We start from the raw sequence: 17,879 nt of genomic DNA on the forward strand, positions 1-17,879 counted from the left end.
AACTAGTTAACTTTTTTAGGATTAATTATTATTTTTAATTTAATAAAATTTCAATTTATTTCTGTAACATAAAAAAATCGAGATTGAATGCGTACATGCAGATTTTGCAAAATGCAGTTCTGAGAATAGCGTGAACTGTGCTTCAAAATAGAATCTGTCAGAGAGCGCGTTGAGTCATTTTTCTTTCCCCTCTTTTTCTCACAATCACCGCCTTTGTGCTTTCTGCATTTTTGTTCTCTCGCGGTTCGCCACAAGGGGTTAGAACTTTTTAAAACACGCCAGTCAATGATTTCTAGCTAGAAATGGGGGCTGTGTGGCCTTTAGTGCTGCTTATTTTTGCTCCGGCTTTTGGGAAAACCGAGCGCTGCGAAATTCCCTTGAGGACCAGGGTGGTGAACGGCAGCCTCCAGGTCCAGGACGAGATCGGCAGGCGGATTGTGGAAAATGGCACATTCTGGCGAGAGGAAGGCTTCTGGTGGACATGCCCTTGCCTCAAAGCAAACTGCGTCAGGATCTGCGACCAAAGTGAGAAAATAAAAAATCAAAAATTTTGATTTCAGATTTTTCGCAATTAAGATGAGACGAATCCATAGAAGGGTCGTTTTTTATTTTAATTTTTAATGAAAATCTGAAAATTAAGTTTAGAATTTTCTCAGCGTCCTGGCAGACCGTTTAGGACCTTGAAAAAACACATAATTGTAAAATTTATGACATTTTTTGGGATTTTTATACGAAAACGCGATCAGTTAAATTTTAAAATAGATTATTTCTGATAAATTTTCTGTGTCTTTAATATTCTTACGAAGGACAAAAGGTGCTACATTTAAATTGGGAGCAGTATTATTTTATTTTTAATTTTAATCGTCTTAAAAACAAATCATAAATAACATGCGGTGTTTATTTTGAAACAAATATAATTTTTCATCGCCTGAATGTCCTCTTAAGGTATGCTGGAAGGGTTGAAACAGTTCCGGAACCTATCAGCAATTTCGATCGATGTGTGGAGAGGCGAGCAAACGAGTGCGGTGATTTTGAGCGAGCATTTCCACATCATCTCCGAGGCCGCGTGCGAAAACTGTGCAATCTTTCTTGAAAAGGACGATTTCCGGATACTGGCCAACGGCTCGCTATTTCTCCCGAACAATCTGTCCGTCTTCAGAGACCAAATCGTCAGCGTCAGCAACTCGTGTCTTATTCCGCTGCAGGTTAAAATCTTTACTAAAAAATTCCATTAAAATTTTCTCCTTTAAATCAGGAAAATAAAATCGGCGCCTTGGTCTGCTTGCCACCAATTGTCCAATGCGTCGAGGAGAATGGGAAATTCAAATTCTACCCGATTTTCTTCATTTTGAGCATCTTTTTCCTGCTGCTAACCCTTGCGGCGCTCTTCCTAACCTCCGACCTGAGCACGCTGCACCTGCATTCCGTGGTCTGCCAGTCGGGCAGCCTGCTCATGGCATACGTCGGCCTCACGCTCAACTACCTCGTCCACGACCACGGCCAACTTAAACTATGCCAAATCACTGGTAATTTGTATTTCAGTATTTTAAATTTGGATATGGCACTCTTTAAGGACGGTTATAATTCGCAATTAATTTTAAAAAAATAAGATTTTGGTTCTCTTCAATATGCAGAATATTTTAAAATCTTTGGTCTAATTTTAGTGGCCTTTCACTTACGAAAATTTTCCGCGTGGCAAAGTTGTTGGGCATTTAATTTGGATCAATTCAGACACTGTGAAAACTGTGAATAATAGTCCAACTTTAAGCCTCTGTAAATTAAGATATTTTTAGGGTTGCACATTTAATTTAAATTGTATTTAATAATTAAAATAAGGTGGTTTGCCTACATTTGCAGGGTACATGACCTACTTCTTCTCAATGGCCTCTTTTTTCTGGCTCAATGTCATGTGCGTCGACATCTACATCACTTTTAGCGGGTGAGACGAATAATTTAAATTATATCAACTTGCGCTTACAATTTTTCGGATAGATTTCTCAGACGAACGAGTGAACGGACTTGCCAAAAACTGTGTTTGTTCGCGTGGAGCGTGCCGCTTTTTTTGACCACAACAACCGCCATCCTCGATTGCGTCGCCGAAGACCAATGGTTCAGCCCGGGCATTGGACAATACTCCTGTTGGTTCGCGAGTAAGTAGAAATAATAAAACAAAAATGGCGTCTGTCAAATTAAATTCTGAGATTTTAATTATTTCTAAACAATTCTTAAAATTTTCATATAAAATGACAGCAGAATTGAACAATTGGCGCCATTTTGAGGTATCAAACAGGATCAATGACACCGGGGGAGCGATCTTTTGGTTCCCACAAGTCAGAAGGCAATGTGGCGTCAAAATTTACAGTCGTTAGCATATTCGCCTATTTAGAAGCTGCGCAGTAGACTTGTGCGCATCTTAAGCATGCGCAGTATGTTCATATCGCTTCTTAATCTCACTGGGGGACTGAAAATTATTACTGCGCATGCGTGAACAAAATTAAAACCTTCTGCGCAGTCGCAATTCCCACCGGGAAATCGGGTTGCGATCTGTGTTTGGTTCCTGCCGGTCAGAATTAATTATGGCGTGGAAATAATGTAGGCCAATCAGGAGACAGTCCAGCGGCCAATCAGAAGCGTCGAAAAAGGGGCGTGCTGACCTAATAGTTTCATTCCAGCGTATTTTGTTACATTTCCGTTAGCCTGATGCGCTATCTAACAGTCGATTCCCCAATTGCCGGGCTAATCAGCTGGTTTATAAATTTCCCGCCATACTCTACCAGACGCCATATCTGCGCCCCGGTGATCAATGAGCCAAAACAATTACTAAAAATGGCGTCAATAAAATAGTTTAATTTTTTCTAGACAAGAAGAGCGAATTTTTATTGTTTCACGGGCCTGTGTTGTTTCTGCTGCTGATCAACTGCCACCTGTTCTGCGTGACTGCCCTGAAACTGCGCCGCGAAAGGAGGGACGCGGTCCGCGCGCTGCACGACGAGGACACGCGGGTCTTCGGACGCTTCGGACAGCGGCTCAGGCTGTACGCCAAACTGTTCCTGCTGATGGGCTGCACCTGGTTCCTGGAGATCATTTCGTGGGCCGTGGGCGGGCCGCCCGAAGTCTGGTACCTGCCCGACGCCATTAACGGCCTGCGCGGCGTCTTCATTTTCTGGTTCTGCGTCTGGTCAAACGCAAATACTCGCGTTTTGCTGAGGGACCGGTTTGACTCCATCTTGGATAAAGTTAAAAATCGGTTCCTGATGTAAAAATTCGAAAAATAATATTTGCATTCGCCTTGTGCGGGAAGGGAAACTGTGCCGCACAGCAGTTTTTCTTTGCGGGTTGCATATCATTCCAGTTAACTCTTTCAGCAGAACTAAATTCAAGCTGTTTTTATGTAAAATAAAATCGTAATATCATTAAAAATGACAAAATTTTTATTTTATGAAGACGAACACTATGTGATCAGCATAAAAAATTAAAAAAATGTACAAGAAATCATGTGGATTAATTTTTTTAAATTTTTATCTAATACAAATCAGTGATGAAATTTAACAGAGCATAAAATTCAACATTTCGGTCCATGAAAAATTTCTTAATCATCCGTATCGACAGAAATTTCGCTGTTATTGTGTGTTATGCGCAGGAATGGCGTCGGCTGGCGCGCAGCACTTTAAAAAAATGTATAGCAATGAAGTTGTCAAGCTTGCTTCTTATTATCTCCATTAGATTTTGAGCAAAAAATACCGCGAATTTGAAGGAAGTTGCGGCTAGGAAATTGCGGAAGGCATTAAAACAAACAACGCGCAGTTTAAAAAATGATTTCGTTGCTGCTGTTTGTCCTGGCGTCCACTCCAGCGCTGGGAAATCAGGAGCTTTGCGAGTCCCACCTGCGAACCAGGTTGAAGGTCGGGAAATTGCTTCCGAATGGCAGTCTCCAGGTGCCGTATGACGGACCTGGCAGTGTCTCTTTCTACCCCGAAGGCACCTTTTGGCGGGAAAATAATAACGCGTGGTGGGCCTGTCCGTGCCTCCTCGGAAAGTGCATTCGACAGTGCAGAGCCAAAGATTTAATTTAATTTATTTATTGACATTTGATTTAGAATTCGCTTTGTGGGAAAAAATAAACATGGCTCGGCGTTTAGGCAAGATCGACGTGTGGGACGTGCAGGAAACTCAACCGGTGGAAATGAGCGAGTACTTTCACGTCGTCTACCACAGCAAATGCGAAATAGGGCATTTCCTGTCAGCTACTGAAAAGCAGGACGAGTTCAGAATTCTGACCAACGGATCGCTTTTTTTCCCGAACGAAGAAAGGGAAGAATATAACATGATAGGCGTTGACCATTTCTGTCTTCTTCCTCACCAGGTGAAATTAATAAATACAACTAAAAATATTTCCTTTCTTATAAAGACGGTATTTGACGAAGTTTCTGAGCCCACCGATCGATTCCTGAGGGTCGTATTAGGTATAGATGATAATTTTTTCCGACTAAAAAGTCAAACGCGACGCGCGAATTTTTTTCCCGCCAAAACTATATGAACGCGTATGTGAGAAATGCGCATGCGTGAGAGCTGGCTGGATGTGACAAAAAAGTCATTCGTACAGGTGGTCTCTCTGCAAGTTCTCAAACTAGCTGTCACGCATACGCGTTCATATAGTTTTGGCGGGAAAAAAGTTCGCGCGTCGCGTTTGGCTTTATAGTCAGAAATAATATCACCCATACCCAATTCGACCCTCAGGAATCGATTGGTGGGCTCTGAAACTGCGTCAAAGACGGTCTTTATATTTAATTCTCCCGTCAGAATGGAACACTCAGCGTGATCATCTGCTCCGAGTTGGAAGAGCCTCTGTCCGACGGCGCTGAATCCTGGACGTTGATAGTCTATCGGATTTTCTTCGTGATAAGCGCCATTTTCCTGCTGCTGACGATTGCGGCGCTTTGCCTGACTCAGGAACTGCGCTCGGTCCATGTGCGCTCGGTGCTTTGTCAGTCGGGCAGCCTGCTCTTGACCTTCGTCGGACTCACTGTCATCTCCATCACTGGCGATACCGTCCATATTTACATTTGCAAAATCACTTGTAAGTTGGAAAAGCTTGGCGGAGGACCACTGAAAAATGAATTCCCATTTTTTAAGGTTTCATCACCCATTACTTCTTTCTGGCCTCTTTTTTCTGGCTGAACGTCATGTGCATCGATATCTACATCACATTCAAAGGGTAGAAATCTTTAAAAAAACCGTATTTGATGAAATTTCTGAGCACACCAATCGATTCCTGAGGGTCGAATTAGCTAAATTTGATATTTTTTCCGTTAAAAAAGTGCAGCGTGACGTGCGAACGTTTTTCCCGCCAAAGCAATATGAACGTATTTGCGAGAACTGCGCATGCGTCAGAGCTGGTTTGAGCACTTGCAGAGAGACCACCTGTACGAATGACTTCTTTGTCAGATCCAGCCAGCTCTGACGCACGCGCAGTTCTCGCAAATACGTTCATATTGTTTTGGCGGGAAAAAAGTTCGCACGTTATATAACGGAAAAACATCATTTTTACCTAATTCGACCCTCAGGAATCGATTGGTGGGCTCATAATCTTCGTCAAAAACGCTCTTAAACGAAAAATTCCTTATTTAAATTCCAGGTTCGGAAAGCGAATAAATAAACAGTTTCAGAACTTTTCCGTGTACGCTTGGTGCACGCCATTCATCATTTCCGCAATCACCATCACTCTGGACCACTTCACAAACCACGAAATATTCAGTCCTGGAGTCGGAGAAACGTACTGTTGGTTTAACAGTAAGTTGAATTATAAAAATAAATCCAAACCTCATTATTAAATCACAGATTTCTGGAGCCAATTGATTTATTTCCACGGGCCTGTGTTGATTCTGCTTTTGATCAACTGCTTCCTCTTCTTGGTGACCGCCGTGAGATTGTGTCGAGCAAAAAGGGACGCGAGCCGCGTGCTCCACGGCGAGGGATGCAGCGTGCACTGCGGAAACGCCAAGAAGCAGCAGCAGCAGGACAAGGAACATCTCAAGCTCTTCTTCAAACTCTTCCTTCTGATGGGATGCACTTGGATTTTGGAGTTTGTTTCCTTGGCAGTCGGCGGACCGTCGGAAATTTGGTACTTTACGGATGCTGTCAACTGCTTGCGCGGCGTCTTGATTTTCTGGCTCTGCGTTTGGTCCAATAAAAACACGCGTGACCAGTTGAAGCAGTGGTTTTGCTCGGCTAGACAGACTGTTAGGGTTAATTGATTCGCCAATCTCCTGATTTGCACGGAATTAATAAAATTATTATAAATTTCTTTTAAGAATTTAAATTGTTTGTCTAAAAAACACAAAATATGACGCGTTAAGGAAGCTGCGGTTCAGAGAGCAGTGAACCTTTTAGGATTTTAAGAAATAATAACAAAAAATTCAAGGAATGGCAGCATTTCGAAAGCTGTTTAAAAAACTTCCGCAACGAAAATGAAGATAAATATCATAATTTATTTCAATTTTATCATTTTTTAAACGGCTCGATTTTCCGCACAAAATTCTCATTAAAGAAAACGAACGGATGGTCGGCTCGGCTCAGCAATCCTTTTAAATTTTATTAATATTCCATGACACGTAATTTAGGAAGCTGCGGTTCACAAAGCGGAAGCCTAATCACTCCTAAGAAGAAAAAACAAAACAGTCTGCAGAATGAAGGCGGTGTGGCTGCTGCTGGCGTTGGCCTTTGCGCCAACGCTGGGCAAGGAATTGTGCGAGGAACACCTGCGGACCAAGGTTCTGGTGGGCAAGGTGCGACCTGACGGAAGCCTCCAGGTGCCGGACGATGGCGCCGGAGCCCTCTTTTACCCCAAAGACACTTATTGGAAGGAAAAGCACTCCTGGTGGGCGTGTCCCTGCCGCTTGGGCAAATGCGTCCGACAGTGCAAGCGAAGTATATTTAACATTTCATCTTGAAAGAACTTTTAAAAATGTTTTTATTAGGTTTGGCCAGGGCGAAAGGGGTTGAAATGGCTCGTCACCCGGTCGCAATCGACATCTGGATCGGCGATCGAAGACAGCAGGTGCTCATGAGCGAGCACTTTCACATCATCGACGAGGGATGGTGCGTCAGCGGCGGATACTTCCTCGAAGAAGACATCGAGCTGGACGAGTTTCGAATTCTGTCCAACGGATCCATCTATTTTTCGCACCCAAACATCACCAATGACGCCGAAAGAATGATCAGCGTGGAAAACTCCTGCATAATTCCTGAGGTTATTTCTTCAATTCTCCCAAATTCTAAATATTATAATTTTATAAACGTAGCACGGAAAGGTTGGCGCCTTCATCTGCATGCCGCCGGAGCCGCAAGACTTGAAGTTTACAATCTATCCGATATTCTTCGTGATAAGCGCCGTTTTTCTGCTGTTGACTCTGATAGCGTTTTTCTTGACGCCCGACCACCACACGATCCACGTGCGGTCTGTGGTTTGCCAGTCGGGAAGCTTGCTAATGGCTTACATCGGACTGACGATCAACTACACAATCGGCGACACCAGCCACATAAACACTTGCATTATCACCGGTAAATGCGGCTATATACAAATAAATAAAACAAAAATGATTCTTTAAATTAATGATTATTGTTTGCGCAGCCTACGTCACTTATTACTTCCTTTTGGCGAACTTTTTCTGGCTCAATGTGATGTGCATCGACATCTACATCACCTTCAGCGGGTGAGTGCACGAAATAGATAATTTGAGGCCGAAAAAACCCTTGCAATTCCATCCTCAGGCTCGTCGACAGGGCCAACGAACGAGCATTCCTCAAGTTCTCCGTGTACGCGTGGTGTGCTCCCCTGATAATCTTCACCATCACCGTCGTCCTCGACCGCACCACCAAACACGATAGCCTCAGCCCTGGAATTGGAAAATCCACCTGTTGGTTCAGCAGTAAGTATTTTCTGAGAGACACACCCTTTTATTACGCGCAATCTCATTGGCTAAGATTCATTTCACTAACTCCCTTCTATACTCCCTCCTAACAGTGCGTGCCTAGTCTTGGCCAATGAAATGGCTAGATTCTGTCACGTGACTGCTCGAACTGCGTGTGCTTCACTGCTGGGCATGCGCAGATTTCTCTGTCTTTACTGTCACCAGCTCCAGCTGTAGCTTCCCAGCTACTTGGAGCAGTCACGTGACACAATTGGTCAAGCGTCTCTTGCTTCTCCCTTCCACTCCCTCCAAGCAGTGGCACGCACTCTACTGCGCATGTCACAGGAGTGGGGGCATTACCAGAGGAGGGAGAAGCAAGAAATGCGCGTGCCTGCTCTTGGCCAATGAGGTGGTGGGATTGAGTCACGTGACTTCTCAGCTTCACAGCTCTTGCTGGATCTGCGCAGGGCGACGGCCACACCCCCAATCCACTTGACTCGTCTTTTTTTAATAAATATCCAAAAATCAATCTCCCTACAGACGTGTGGAGCCAACTCCTCTACTTCAGCGGGCCGGTGCTGATCCTGTTGCTGATCAACAGCTACCTATTCGCCGTGACGGCACTCAAGGTGTGGCGCGTCAAGCGGGACCTGGGCCGCATGATGCACAGCGAGGACTCCAAAGTGCACGGGCGCAAGGCCAAGCAGCAGGAACAGGACAAGGACAGACTCAAACTCTTCATCAAACTGTTCCTCCTGATGGGATGCACCTGGTTCATGGAGATCATCTCGTGGGCCGTTGGTGGACCGTCCGCGATTTGGTACGTCCCGGACGCCATCAACTGTCTGCGGGGCGTGCTCATTTTCTGGTTCTGCGTCTGGTCAAACCGGACCATCCGCGCCCAGTTGAGGGAGCGCTTCGGCTCCTCGAAGAATAAAACCGCCAGTTTCGCACCGACAACCTCCTCCGTCTTCAGCGTCGCTTCCTCGTCCAAAACCCTGTGAGATAATCTCAAAAATAGCAATCGATGAAAGAAGGGGACTCGAGAATTTCCGACTCACTTTACCCCCTCCTATCGTCGTATTTGGTATCCCATCTGCCTAAACAATCAGAGGAACTTCCAGACCTTGAAAGGGGCCTAGTGTGTGTAACTTTTCCTGTACAATTAATCCTTCGTAAACTAAAAGAATGACTTCCGGTAATAATCGCCATGTTCAATATCTGAAATAAAATGATCATTTGTCGCAGAATCTACCTTTCATTTTTAAAGATCAACAAGCTTTTGTGTAAATCTAGTGAAATGCGTTTCTCTGCTGCTTTTTGGCAGGAAATAATAATGCAAACAAGTAAAAAAGCAATTTTGTAAGGATACATCGCCCATTACTTCTTTCTGGTCTGTTTATTGTTTCTGTCATGTGCATTGGTATCTTCATCACCTTCATAGCGTTTAAATTTAAAATCTCTTTAATTTTACTTCAAATGAAAAATAAATTCCAGGTTCTCAAGAACAGGCAGTACACGAGATAAATCTCATATTCGCCATTTCCGCGAAGCTACGTTGAGTCACCGCTTGCCTCGCGTGCTCTTTCCCGCGTTAATAACCTCGCTTGCCCGCCAAAACCGGGCACAGTCGCTCACCTTATTCCTCGCCTCGGACAATCAGGGATCTCACATTCAGGAGGGACGTCACACGCGCGTCTGCTTAACTCAAGCGGTCCAGCCACAGACTCAGACAGACTGATGGTTTCGCCCACGATGCGCTCTGATTGGCCGAGCGCGTGGCTGTGACCTGTTGGCGCTCAATCCAAACTGAACTTTTGACTCTAGCGGGCGGGAACAACAAGGGGATTACGGCCACAGAAGTTCTTTTAGATTTTAAATTAATATTTTATTTCCATTTATATAGAAAACAAAAACAGCCTTTATAAAAATCGTCTATGATTTCATCGAAATAAAAGCAACCGCGGCAAAGGGAAAAATATCATTAATACCACCGGAATTGGCAACTGAGAATAATTACACATTTGCATTTTTTAAACCATGACACATTATTTAGGAAACTGTGATTCACAAAGAGGAAAACGAAATAATGATCTCTGGAAGAAAAAAGAAAGCAGTCTGCAGAATGAAGGCGGTGTGGCTGTTACTGGCGTTGGCCTTTGCGCCAACGCTGGGCAAGGAATTGTGCGAGGAACACCTGCGGACGAAAGTGCTAGTGGGAAAGGTGCGACCTGACGGAAGACTCCAGGTTCTGGACGATGGCGCTGGAGCCCTCTTTTTCCCGAAAGACACTTATTGGAAGGAAAAGGATTACTGGTGGGCCTGTCCCTGCCTTTTAGGCAATTGTATCCGACAGTGCCAACAGAGTATACAAACATATTATCTCAAACAACTATATATATTTAAGAGCTTTTAATAGGTTTGGCTATGAAGATAGGAGTTAAAATGGCTCGTCACCCGGTCGCAATCGACATCTGGAACGGCGACCAAAAGAAGCAGGTGCTCATTAGCCAGCACTTCCACATCATCGACGAGGGAGAGTGCGTCAGCGGCGGATACTTCCTCGAAGAAGACATCGAGCTGGACGAGTTTCGAATTCTGTCCAACGGTTCCATCTATTTATCGCACCCAAACATCACCAATGACGCCGAAAGAATGATCAGCGTGGAAAACTCCTGCATAATTCCTGAGGTTTCTTCAATTCTCTCATATGCTATAATTCGCATTTAATATATAATTTTATAAATTTAGCTCGGAAAGGTTCGTGCCTACACCTGCTTCCCCCCCAAAGTGATAGTGATAGACAGGAAGTTTACAATTTACCCGCTATTTTTCGTGATTAGCGCCGTTTTTCTGCTGTTGACTCTGATAGCATTTTTCTTGAAGCCCGACCACCTCACCATCCACGAGCGGTCTGTGGTTTGTCAGTCAGGAAGCTTGCTAATGGCTTTTATTGGACTGACGATCAACAACACAATCGGCGACACGATCCATATAACCACTTGCTTTATCACCGGTAAATGCGGCTTTACAAATAGAACAAAAATGAACCTTTTAATTAAAAATCATTGTTTGACCAGCCTACGTCACTTATTACTTCCTATTGGCGAACTTTTTCTGGCTCAATGTGATGTGCATCGACATCTACATCACCTTCAGAGGGTGAGTGCACGAAAATGATCATTTTTGTCCCAACAAACCCTTGCAATTCCATCCTCAGGCTCGTCAAAAAGGTCGACGAACGAGCATTCCTCAAGTTCTCCGTTTACGCGTGGTGTGCTCCCCTGATAATCTCCACCATCACCGTCGTCCTCGACCGCACCACTAAACACGAAAGCCTCAGTCCTGGAATTGGCAAATCCACCTGTTGGTTCAGCAGTAAGCATTTTCCAAAAGAACTGCACTTTATTATGTCAGAGTCACTGCTCTTGTTGGGTTTGCATAGCTATCTCTATAATGTCACCTGGGAAAGATAGGGACGTAGATCTTCGCAGGGCGACGCCTGCACCCCTAATCCACGTGACTCGTCTTTTTTAATAAATATCACAAAATTTATCTTCCAACAGACGACTGGAGCAAACTCCTCTACTTCAGCGGGCCGGTGGTGATCCTGCTGCTGGTCAACGGCTACCTATTCGCCGTGACGGCACTCAGGGTGTGGCGCGTGAAGCGAGACCTGGGCCGCATGATGCACAGCCAAGACTCCAAGGTGCACGGACGCAAGGCCAAGCAGCAGGAAACGGAAAAGGACAGATTCAAACTCTTCATCAAACTGTTCCTCCTGATGGGCTGCACCTGGTTCATGGAGATCATCTCGTGGGCCGTTGGCGGGCCACCCGAAGTCTGGTACCTGCCCGACGCCATTAATGGTCTGCGCGGCGTGTTCATCTTCTGGTTCTGCGTCTGGTCAAACCGGACCATCCGCATCCAGTTGAGGGAGCGCTTCGGCTGCTCGAAGAAGAGTTCGACACCAACAACCCCCTCGTCCAAACCCGTCACAATCAGTGAGATAATCTCACATAGCAATCGATGAAAGAAGGGGACTGGATCTCCCAACACACACTTGACCCCCTCCTCTGTCTGGAAGTCGTAATTGGTATCCCATCTGGTTAAACTCTCGGAGGAACCTCCTTTCCTGGAAAGGGGACTAGTGTGTGTTGGTTTTTGGAGAAATCACTAGAATTATTTTCCTACGAAATAAAATATGATCATTTGTCGCAGAATCTACCTTTTATTTGTACAGATTATCAATATAATATATCGATTAAAATACGCTGCATTTACGAATAGTGGAACACTTGTCGAACAACATGCTTTTTGTGTAAATCTGGCGAAATGCGATTTTTGCTCCGCTGCTTTTCGGCGGCAAATAACGCATCGTAGGGTGTGTGAGTGAGTGAGTGTGTGTGTATATAATATTAACATTAAATTTATTTAGCTCATCTTGGCACTTAACATACAGTGCAGTTTTGATCATTAGACTCGTTCAAAACAGTCCATTAGGCGCGCCACAAAAGTGCAGATTGAAAAATAAGTCGGTTATGTTATATAAGCCACTCTATATATAGTTGCGGGTTTCTCCGCGTTCCATCGAGGAGTTTTCTTCACTCCAACATAATATGATAATAATACATTCAAGTCTCAAACTTTCTACACACTTAATTTCAAATTAAACTTCCAGTCCGACGGTTTTCGCCTTGTTGGAAGGCAAGGGCAAAAATATATGCCCAGTTACTGACAAAAGCAGCTTGAAACTTTGTTCTTTTGCCTTGAGAATCTTGGTTTGTGAGAATTCAAATGGCTATATTTACGATTAGACCTTTTTGCGGCATCGAACACAAAAGGCCGACAGTATTTAATGTTGAGGACTGGTGAAGACATACATCTTACGTCTTTCGTGTCGTCAGAGAGTATTAGAGATAATTTCTTTTCCCGCATCCTACAGCGTGTTGGAATGATGCTACAAAAAGCTTTTAAAATATGTTAAATATGAGAGTTCCTTTGATATAATACTGACTTTGATTTCACAACATAAGAGTAATTATTAACAGAAATGACTTGGAAGAGCCACCATTTTGAAAAACTCAACATGGCGTCTCTCCGTTCAGTATAAATACATAACATTTTATTGACTCACTTGAGATTCAGATTCTACAGATGAGTAATATCACGACAGAAAGAGCGAACTCGTTTTGTTCACAAACATATCACCTTCAAAGTTCGGTCTCTTGGAGGTAGGTTCAACTTAAAATGCCGATCCCTCGCCCCGCCCACTTTTATATCACTCCGCATCGCGCGCACGAGTCAGCTGATCGGAGTGAAGTTTGCACTCCGATCAGCTGACTCGTTAAAATACGATGCGGAGGGATATAAAAGTGGGCGGGGCGAGGGTAATTCCTATCCTGACGTTGCAATAACTGTTAGGGAGCGTGGAAAAAGACACTCAGCGTATCTCCCGATCTAGGCTTGTCACATTGAAGCAATATGGCGGTATCGAATCGGATTCCTTAACCTAATTGATATTTTCAAGATGTCTGACTTAATAACAAGCACAATCCTGATTGGCAAATTAATTCTTGGAAGCTTTCAAATAAATTATTGCTCAGGAAACCTAGCTATACACATTTCGGTAACCAAGTCCGTATTTTCTCAAATGAGGGGAGGGCGTCGAAGGTGGAGGGGAGGGGCGGCTAAGTATCACAGAAGCAGTAGAGCTTGAGCCGCTTGTGAGCGACGCACGCCGACTGGTTGCCATACCTGTTGATCCTGTTGACGTCGCCGACGACCTGCGGAGGCGACCACGCGTCCTGGCGCAGGGTGCCCTCCAGCAGGGCGCCCGACGGCCGCACCCTGACCGTCACCCTGAAGTGGACGGCGAAGTCGCGGTAGTGTGCGACGCCGGTGGCCGGCAGCAGCTTCTGCGCGTCCGTCACCGCGTCGAGAAGAAGGGCCGCGCAACGGCCCTCAGGGTCCGTGGCGTGGATGAAGGCGTTCAGGTGCTCGAGCAGACGCGCGGCCAGCCCCGCCGCCACCTCCGTGGGCAGTTCCTGCTCCTTCCAGCACACGCAGTACACGCTCGGGATGCCGATGTCGAAGCACGACCTGTCCGCCGGGATCGGACGGAACAGGGACAGACCTTTGTGTCCGAAACGGAGCTGGAATGTCCAAAAATTGACCAATTAGTACAGAATTATAATATCAACTGATTTGGAATACGAATAGAATTGGCCCTCCGGTCAAGGAAAGGGGGTCAAGTGTGGGTTGAGCCAAAAAGTGAAAATTCCCCTCACCTTTTTGGACTTGGGCCCGAGGTTTAGCATGGCAACGTCCATGACGGTCTCGTAGCCATCGTGCCAGCTGGTGAGCACCTCAGCATTGGCCTTCAAGCTGGGCCGGAAGTGGTCGAGGGCGGAAGGAACCACCACGGCCAGGTACGGCATTCGCTCCTCGATCCTGCCAATGACTGTGTTGCGGATCGAGTCGAAACGGTTGCCGTGATCGCCCATCACCAGCAGCAGCGAGTTGTCCAGCACGCCACTCCCCTTCAGACGCTGTAACAGGCCCTTCAGGTCCGAGTCGATCACCTGAAACACAGGTACAGGGCCAATCCGTGATAATTCAGTTATAGGAATTAGATTTGACAACAGCGAAGCAAATTAATTTTCTTGTTTACTGCGCAGAATACAAGATGGCGTCCATTAGAGTCAGCCAATCACAACTTTAACCGTTCATAAACCAATTTCGAATGGCATTGCTTATCAATTTCAGTCAATTTAAATAATAAAAAGATTTAGAACGCAGCCAGATTCTAATAGCGGCCATATTTGCGCAGTTTAAAGGATTTCTCGCTACGTAAACCATGAAAACCGAATTTTTGCTACCTGGATGGGGTTGATGGCTTCGTGGCTGAGGTGGCTGAGAAAGGTGAAGCTGAAGTGAGCCCGGTTCTCTGCGTGCATCTTGCCGAGGAAGCGCTCCATGTAGTCAAAGAGGAAGCGGAACTTGGGGATGTGTCCGTAGCACCTGCTGTCCCAGGCCCAGTGCGCCTGCTGGTCCATGGCGAGCCAGAAGGGTCGCATGTAGTAGTGCGTCGGCGGCTCCTTGAAGCCCTTGGCCATGTAGTTGAAGATGGTGATGGCGGCGTCGTCCTCGGCGAACATGGTCACGTGGCCAGCCGCGGAGAAGTTGCGCCAGGTGGCGGGCAGCTCGTCCGAGTAGCCCGCCGGAGTGTTTCCGTCGCCGAAACGAGGACTCAACTCCGCGTAGCCGGCAGCCAGGCCGCTCAGGAACGGCACCATGTTCGCATAGGTGTTGTCACCCACCTGAATAATTTAAAAAAGGGATTGAAGCAACCGTTTGTCCATGAAATAGTTTCCGAAGCTGCCACTAGGTGGCGTTAATTCAAAATTCTAGTTCAGAATTCTCATTTGATGAGCTAAAAACTCTGCAAACCATCGTTAAGATCGTAAAACACAAGTTTGTGGTGTTCCGAGCTGCCAACAGATGGCGCCACCGGTAATTTCCAACTTAAATAACTATTTTTTGCCATTGGCGTCATCTCGAACCACTTCTTTTTAATTTATCCTGTCCAAATTAATTGCTCTACCTTTGTGAGACCTTTCATGACGACCCCCTGCAGTTCGTTTGTGATGTACTCGTGGCTGAGCGGCAGTTGCCTCATGAAATTGAGCCGGGACATGGACTCGAGAGCGAGCACGATGACGTTGAGCCGGCCCTCCTTGGCCGCTTGCTGGCTTTTCTTCGCCTGCTGCGGCGGGACGTCGACCACCTGCGCGTAGCCCGTCTCGTAAACCACCCTGCGCGTCGGCAGCTCCACGCACTGCACGATGCAGAACTCGGATTGAAGACCCTCCTCACCCGTAATCACCTAAAAATTAAAATCAAAAATTAATATTATAAAATTTGGAGACCAAAAGAATGTAAATCCAATTTAAAAAATTTTGACTCCAAATTTGAAGTCATCAAGGGCCATTTTCCGTTATTTTCAAGACTTTTAAAAAGATTAAATACATATTAAAAAATCCGAAAAAACCCAAAAATGTCGCCAAAAGGCAATTTTGAACTAAAAATATCAATATCTGATCGATTTTAGTTTCAATTTTCAGAAAAAATCCATTTTTTAACATTAAAAAAATTAAATTTTCCCTCAATTTATCCCAGAAAAATAAAAATCACCTTTTTAGGGCCAAGAATGACGTGGTCATCGTCTCCAGGGGGCCTCCGGACGTCCTGGACGGTGCACTCGAGCTGTCCCCAGTACTTCTGGGCGGCGGTGCGGTTGACGACGAGCCGGTTGCGCTCGTCGAGGTACGTCAGCGGCAGCTGCGTGGACGCGCAGTCGATTTTGGGCCACGGCCGCACCACGTAGTCGCGGATGGACGCGTCCAGAGGGTCGTAGTCGGGCAGTTTGCACCGCGCGCCATCGTCCCCGTCGGCGGCGTCCGGACGCATGTGCTCGTTGTAGAAGGTCTGCAGCACCCAGTTGTGCCGCACCAGCGCCGCCGCCGACAGCACCAGCACAAAGGCTGCCGCCCGCACCAACTTCACCTTCCGCATCCTTCCGAAACCAACATTTATTTATTTGACGAATGAATTACAGACAGCGCCGGAAAATCGCGGAAAAAAGTCATCAGGTGGCGTGACCTGAGAAAAAAACCCCTTCTGGCCATTTAAAATAATTAATTTACCGGTTCAGACGTGTTTTATTCGTCTAGAGAAAATGTTTTCAGTCCAATTTCGGTCTTTCACAGCCGGATGCCGGTGTGTCTGTTGTTATTTTTTGTCTACCTCCAGCTGGCTCCGCCTCCCAAAATAAAACAAAAGCGCTGCGTGCGCTAATAGGCGCTTGACAGGTTGCCTACCTTCCGAATTCGCAGGCGCCCTGGCGAGAGACTGAAAATCTGAATGCACCTCCTCGACTGTTTCGCAAAATTTGATAAGCGCGTTATCACTGCTGCTTCCGGTTTGAATGATAGCAAAGGAAAAAATAAAAATTTCAACTCGTTCAAACGTTTATTCCACTCACACAATTCGTTGTTGTCTAGCTCAGTTCATTACCTTAATCAGAATCGGTCGAGGAAGAGCTGCTGGTGCTCCTCCTCCTCTTCTTGGACTTTTTCTTCTTCTTTTTCTTGTCTTTCGAGTGTCTCTTCCTCTCGACGCTCTGTTCCTCCTTCACCTCAGCAGCTCTGGGCGCCAGAAGCGGTTCTAAATTCGAAATTTTAAATCAGACACACCTGGTTAATTTAAAATTCCCTGCTCGTACCTGGATTCTTTGCTAGTATGTGGGTGTTGTCGTTGCTCTCGCCGTCTTTCCGCTTCTTGGGCATCTTGTATTCCTCGACATGGTCGACGCGGATCGTCCGGTTCAGCACCTTGATTCCGTTCAAATTGTCCACCGCCAAGACGGTGCTCCTCTGGTCCTCGTAGCACAGGAAGCAGAAGCCCTTGCTCTTGCCCGTGTCCTTGTCTCGAACCAAATTTATCGAGGCAACCTCGCCATACCTTCGGGAATTTTATTTTATTAAAATAAATCCCAAGATTAAACAATATTTGCGGCTTACTGGGAAAAGATGGTGATGACGTCTCCTTCGCTCAGCGTAAACGGCAGCCCTCCGATGAAAATCCAGGCGCTGTCCTTGTACTTGTCATGCCACGACGAATTCCAGCTCTTTGTCAGCTCGAGTTCACTTAATTTTGTGATGTTTTTAATGTTGCTGCAACGATTAGATAGGGTTAGCGACGTGTTGACGGAAAACAACTGGTCTTTTTACGTCATAGGGTTCATCCTTCGCTGGTGTGGAAGACATGGGCTTCGGCAAAACACGGGAAAGGTGTGATAAAGTGCGGCATGAACGGCCCAAAATCACGTAAACATTTTAATCACCGTAAACATTGGAAAACAACCGATAAACAACCGACACCGAAATTCTTGGCAGTGAAAACCGC

The 17,879-nt window shown here is 45.7% G+C and overlaps 6 protein-coding genes across 6 annotated transcripts; 4 read left to right on the forward strand and 2 right to left on the reverse strand.

The window, feature by feature from the left end:
* Nucleotides 1-1,221: 1,221 nt before the first annotated feature.
* On the forward strand, nucleotides 1,222-3,297 carry LOC135943371 (probable G-protein coupled receptor Mth-like 1). Its single transcript, XM_065489871.1, has 4 exons — nucleotides 1,222-1,526; nucleotides 1,858-1,939; nucleotides 1,993-2,150; nucleotides 2,860-3,297. The coding sequence occupies exons 1-4, from the start codon at nucleotides 1,454-1,456 to the stop codon at nucleotides 3,258-3,260; spliced, it is 714 nt and encodes a 237-aa protein (XP_065345943.1). The 5' UTR covers nucleotides 1,222-1,453; the 3' UTR covers nucleotides 3,261-3,297.
* Nucleotides 3,298-3,831: 534 nt separating this feature from the next.
* Nucleotides 3,832-6,326, forward strand: LOC135948350 (G-protein coupled receptor Mth2-like). The gene is made up of 5 exons (XM_065497576.1): nucleotides 3,832-4,363; nucleotides 4,801-5,077; nucleotides 5,134-5,215; nucleotides 5,636-5,790; nucleotides 5,839-6,326. Exons 1-5 carry the CDS (start codon nucleotides 4,124-4,126, stop codon nucleotides 6,252-6,254), a joined length of 1,170 nt encoding a protein of 389 aa, XP_065353648.1. The 5' UTR covers nucleotides 3,832-4,123; the 3' UTR covers nucleotides 6,255-6,326.
* A 336-nt stretch (nucleotides 6,327-6,662) lies between these two features.
* LOC135948349 (G-protein coupled receptor Mth2-like) lies at nucleotides 6,663-9,160 on the forward strand. Its single transcript, XM_065497574.1, has 6 exons — nucleotides 6,663-6,927; nucleotides 6,978-7,249; nucleotides 7,302-7,560; nucleotides 7,631-7,712; nucleotides 7,771-7,928; nucleotides 8,451-9,160. The coding sequence occupies exons 1-6, from the start codon at nucleotides 6,687-6,689 to the stop codon at nucleotides 8,912-8,914; spliced, it is 1,476 nt and encodes a 491-aa protein (XP_065353646.1). The 5' UTR covers nucleotides 6,663-6,686; the 3' UTR covers nucleotides 8,915-9,160.
* An 875-nt stretch (nucleotides 9,161-10,035) lies between these two features.
* LOC135943382 (G-protein coupled receptor Mth2-like) lies at nucleotides 10,036-12,122 on the forward strand. Its single transcript, XM_065489882.1, has 6 exons — nucleotides 10,036-10,249; nucleotides 10,330-10,601; nucleotides 10,662-10,926; nucleotides 10,991-11,072; nucleotides 11,131-11,288; nucleotides 11,477-12,122. The coding sequence occupies exons 1-6, from the start codon at nucleotides 10,036-10,038 to the stop codon at nucleotides 11,941-11,943; spliced, it is 1,458 nt and encodes a 485-aa protein (XP_065345954.1). The 3' UTR covers nucleotides 11,944-12,122.
* A 1,141-nt stretch (nucleotides 12,123-13,263) lies between these two features.
* On the reverse strand, nucleotides 13,264-17,130 carry LOC135945453 (uncharacterized). Its single transcript, XM_065493162.1, has 6 exons — nucleotides 16,989-17,130; nucleotides 16,107-16,488; nucleotides 15,517-15,798; nucleotides 14,792-15,232; nucleotides 14,201-14,494; nucleotides 13,264-14,065 (listed from the first exon to the last, which is right to left on the reverse strand). Exons 2-6 carry the CDS (start codon nucleotides 16,485-16,487, stop codon nucleotides 13,601-13,603), a joined length of 1,863 nt encoding a protein of 620 aa, XP_065349234.1. The 5' UTR covers nucleotide 16,488; nucleotides 16,989-17,130; the 3' UTR covers nucleotides 13,264-13,600.
* LOC135945459 (RNA-binding motif protein, X-linked 2) lies at nucleotides 16,925-17,865 on the reverse strand. Its single transcript, XM_065493175.1, has 4 exons — nucleotides 17,705-17,865; nucleotides 17,495-17,647; nucleotides 17,197-17,435; nucleotides 16,925-17,138 (listed from the first exon to the last, which is right to left on the reverse strand). Exons 1-4 carry the CDS (start codon nucleotides 17,716-17,718, stop codon nucleotides 16,990-16,992), a joined length of 555 nt encoding a protein of 184 aa, XP_065349247.1. The 5' UTR covers nucleotides 17,719-17,865; the 3' UTR covers nucleotides 16,925-16,989.
* Between the last annotated feature and the right edge of the window lie 14 nt (nucleotides 17,866-17,879).

This window comes from Cloeon dipterum, chromosome 1, assembly GCF_949628265.1.
Source record: "Cloeon dipterum chromosome 1, ieCloDipt1.1, whole genome shotgun sequence".
Lineage (NCBI taxonomy): Eukaryota > Metazoa > Arthropoda > Insecta > Ephemeroptera > Baetidae > Cloeon > Cloeon dipterum.

Excerpts from the sequence above, each read along its gene's own strand:
- LOC135943382 (XM_065489882.1), top strand. The coding sequence starts at position 10,036 with ATGAAGGCGGTGTGGCTGTTACTGGCGTTGGCCTTTGCGCCAACGCTG. Across the intron at positions 10,927-10,990 it reads AACCACTTGCTTTATCACCG|CCTACGTCACTTATTACTTC; the intron begins GTAAATGCGGCT and ends TTGTTTGACCAG. Across the intron at positions 11,073-11,130 it reads ATCTACATCACCTTCAGAGG|GCTCGTCAAAAAGGTCGACG; the intron begins GTGAGTGCACGA and ends TTCCATCCTCAG.
- LOC135945453 (XM_065493162.1), bottom strand. The coding sequence starts at position 16,487 with ATGCGGAAGGTGAAGTTGGTGCGGGCGGCAGCCTTTGTGCTGGTGCTG. Across the intron at positions 14,495-14,791 it reads AAGCCATCAACCCCATCCAG|GTGATCGACTCGGACCTGAA; the intron begins GTAGCAAAAATT and ends CCTGTGTTTCAG. Across the intron at positions 14,066-14,200 it reads TCGGGCCCAAGTCCAAAAAG|CTCCGTTTCGGACACAAAGG; the intron begins GTGAGGGGAATT and ends TGGACATTCCAG.
- LOC135945459 (XM_065493175.1), bottom strand. Across the intron at positions 17,436-17,494 it reads GTCATCACCATCTTTTCCCA|GTATGGCGAGGTTGCCTCGA; the intron begins GTAAGCCGCAAA and ends AAATTCCCGAAG. Across the intron at positions 17,139-17,196 it reads CATACTAGCAAAGAATCCAG|AACCGCTTCTGGCGCCCAGA; the intron begins GTACGAGCAGGG and ends TTTCGAATTTAG.
- LOC135948350 (XM_065497576.1), top strand. The coding sequence starts at position 4,124 with ATGGCTCGGCGTTTAGGCAAGATCGACGTGTGGGACGTGCAGGAAACT. Across the intron at positions 4,364-4,800 it reads TCTGTCTTCTTCCTCACCAG|AATGGAACACTCAGCGTGAT; the intron begins GTGAAATTAATA and ends TTCTCCCGTCAG. Across the intron at positions 5,216-5,635 it reads ATCTACATCACATTCAAAGG|GTTCGGAAAGCGAATAAATA; the intron begins GTAGAAATCTTT and ends TTTAAATTCCAG.
- LOC135943371 (XM_065489871.1), top strand. The coding sequence starts at position 1,454 with ATGGCATACGTCGGCCTCACGCTCAACTACCTCGTCCACGACCACGGC. Across the intron at positions 1,940-1,992 it reads ATCTACATCACTTTTAGCGG|ATTTCTCAGACGAACGAGTG; the intron begins GTGAGACGAATA and ends TTTTTCGGATAG. Across the intron at positions 2,151-2,859 it reads ATACTCCTGTTGGTTCGCGA|ACAAGAAGAGCGAATTTTTA; the intron begins GTAAGTAGAAAT and ends AATTTTTTCTAG.
- LOC135948349 (XM_065497574.1), top strand. The coding sequence starts at position 6,687 with ATGAAGGCGGTGTGGCTGCTGCTGGCGTTGGCCTTTGCGCCAACGCTG. Across the intron at positions 7,561-7,630 it reads AAACACTTGCATTATCACCG|CCTACGTCACTTATTACTTC; the intron begins GTAAATGCGGCT and ends TTGTTTGCGCAG. Across the intron at positions 7,929-8,450 it reads ATCCACCTGTTGGTTCAGCA|ACGTGTGGAGCCAACTCCTC; the intron begins GTAAGTATTTTC and ends ATCTCCCTACAG.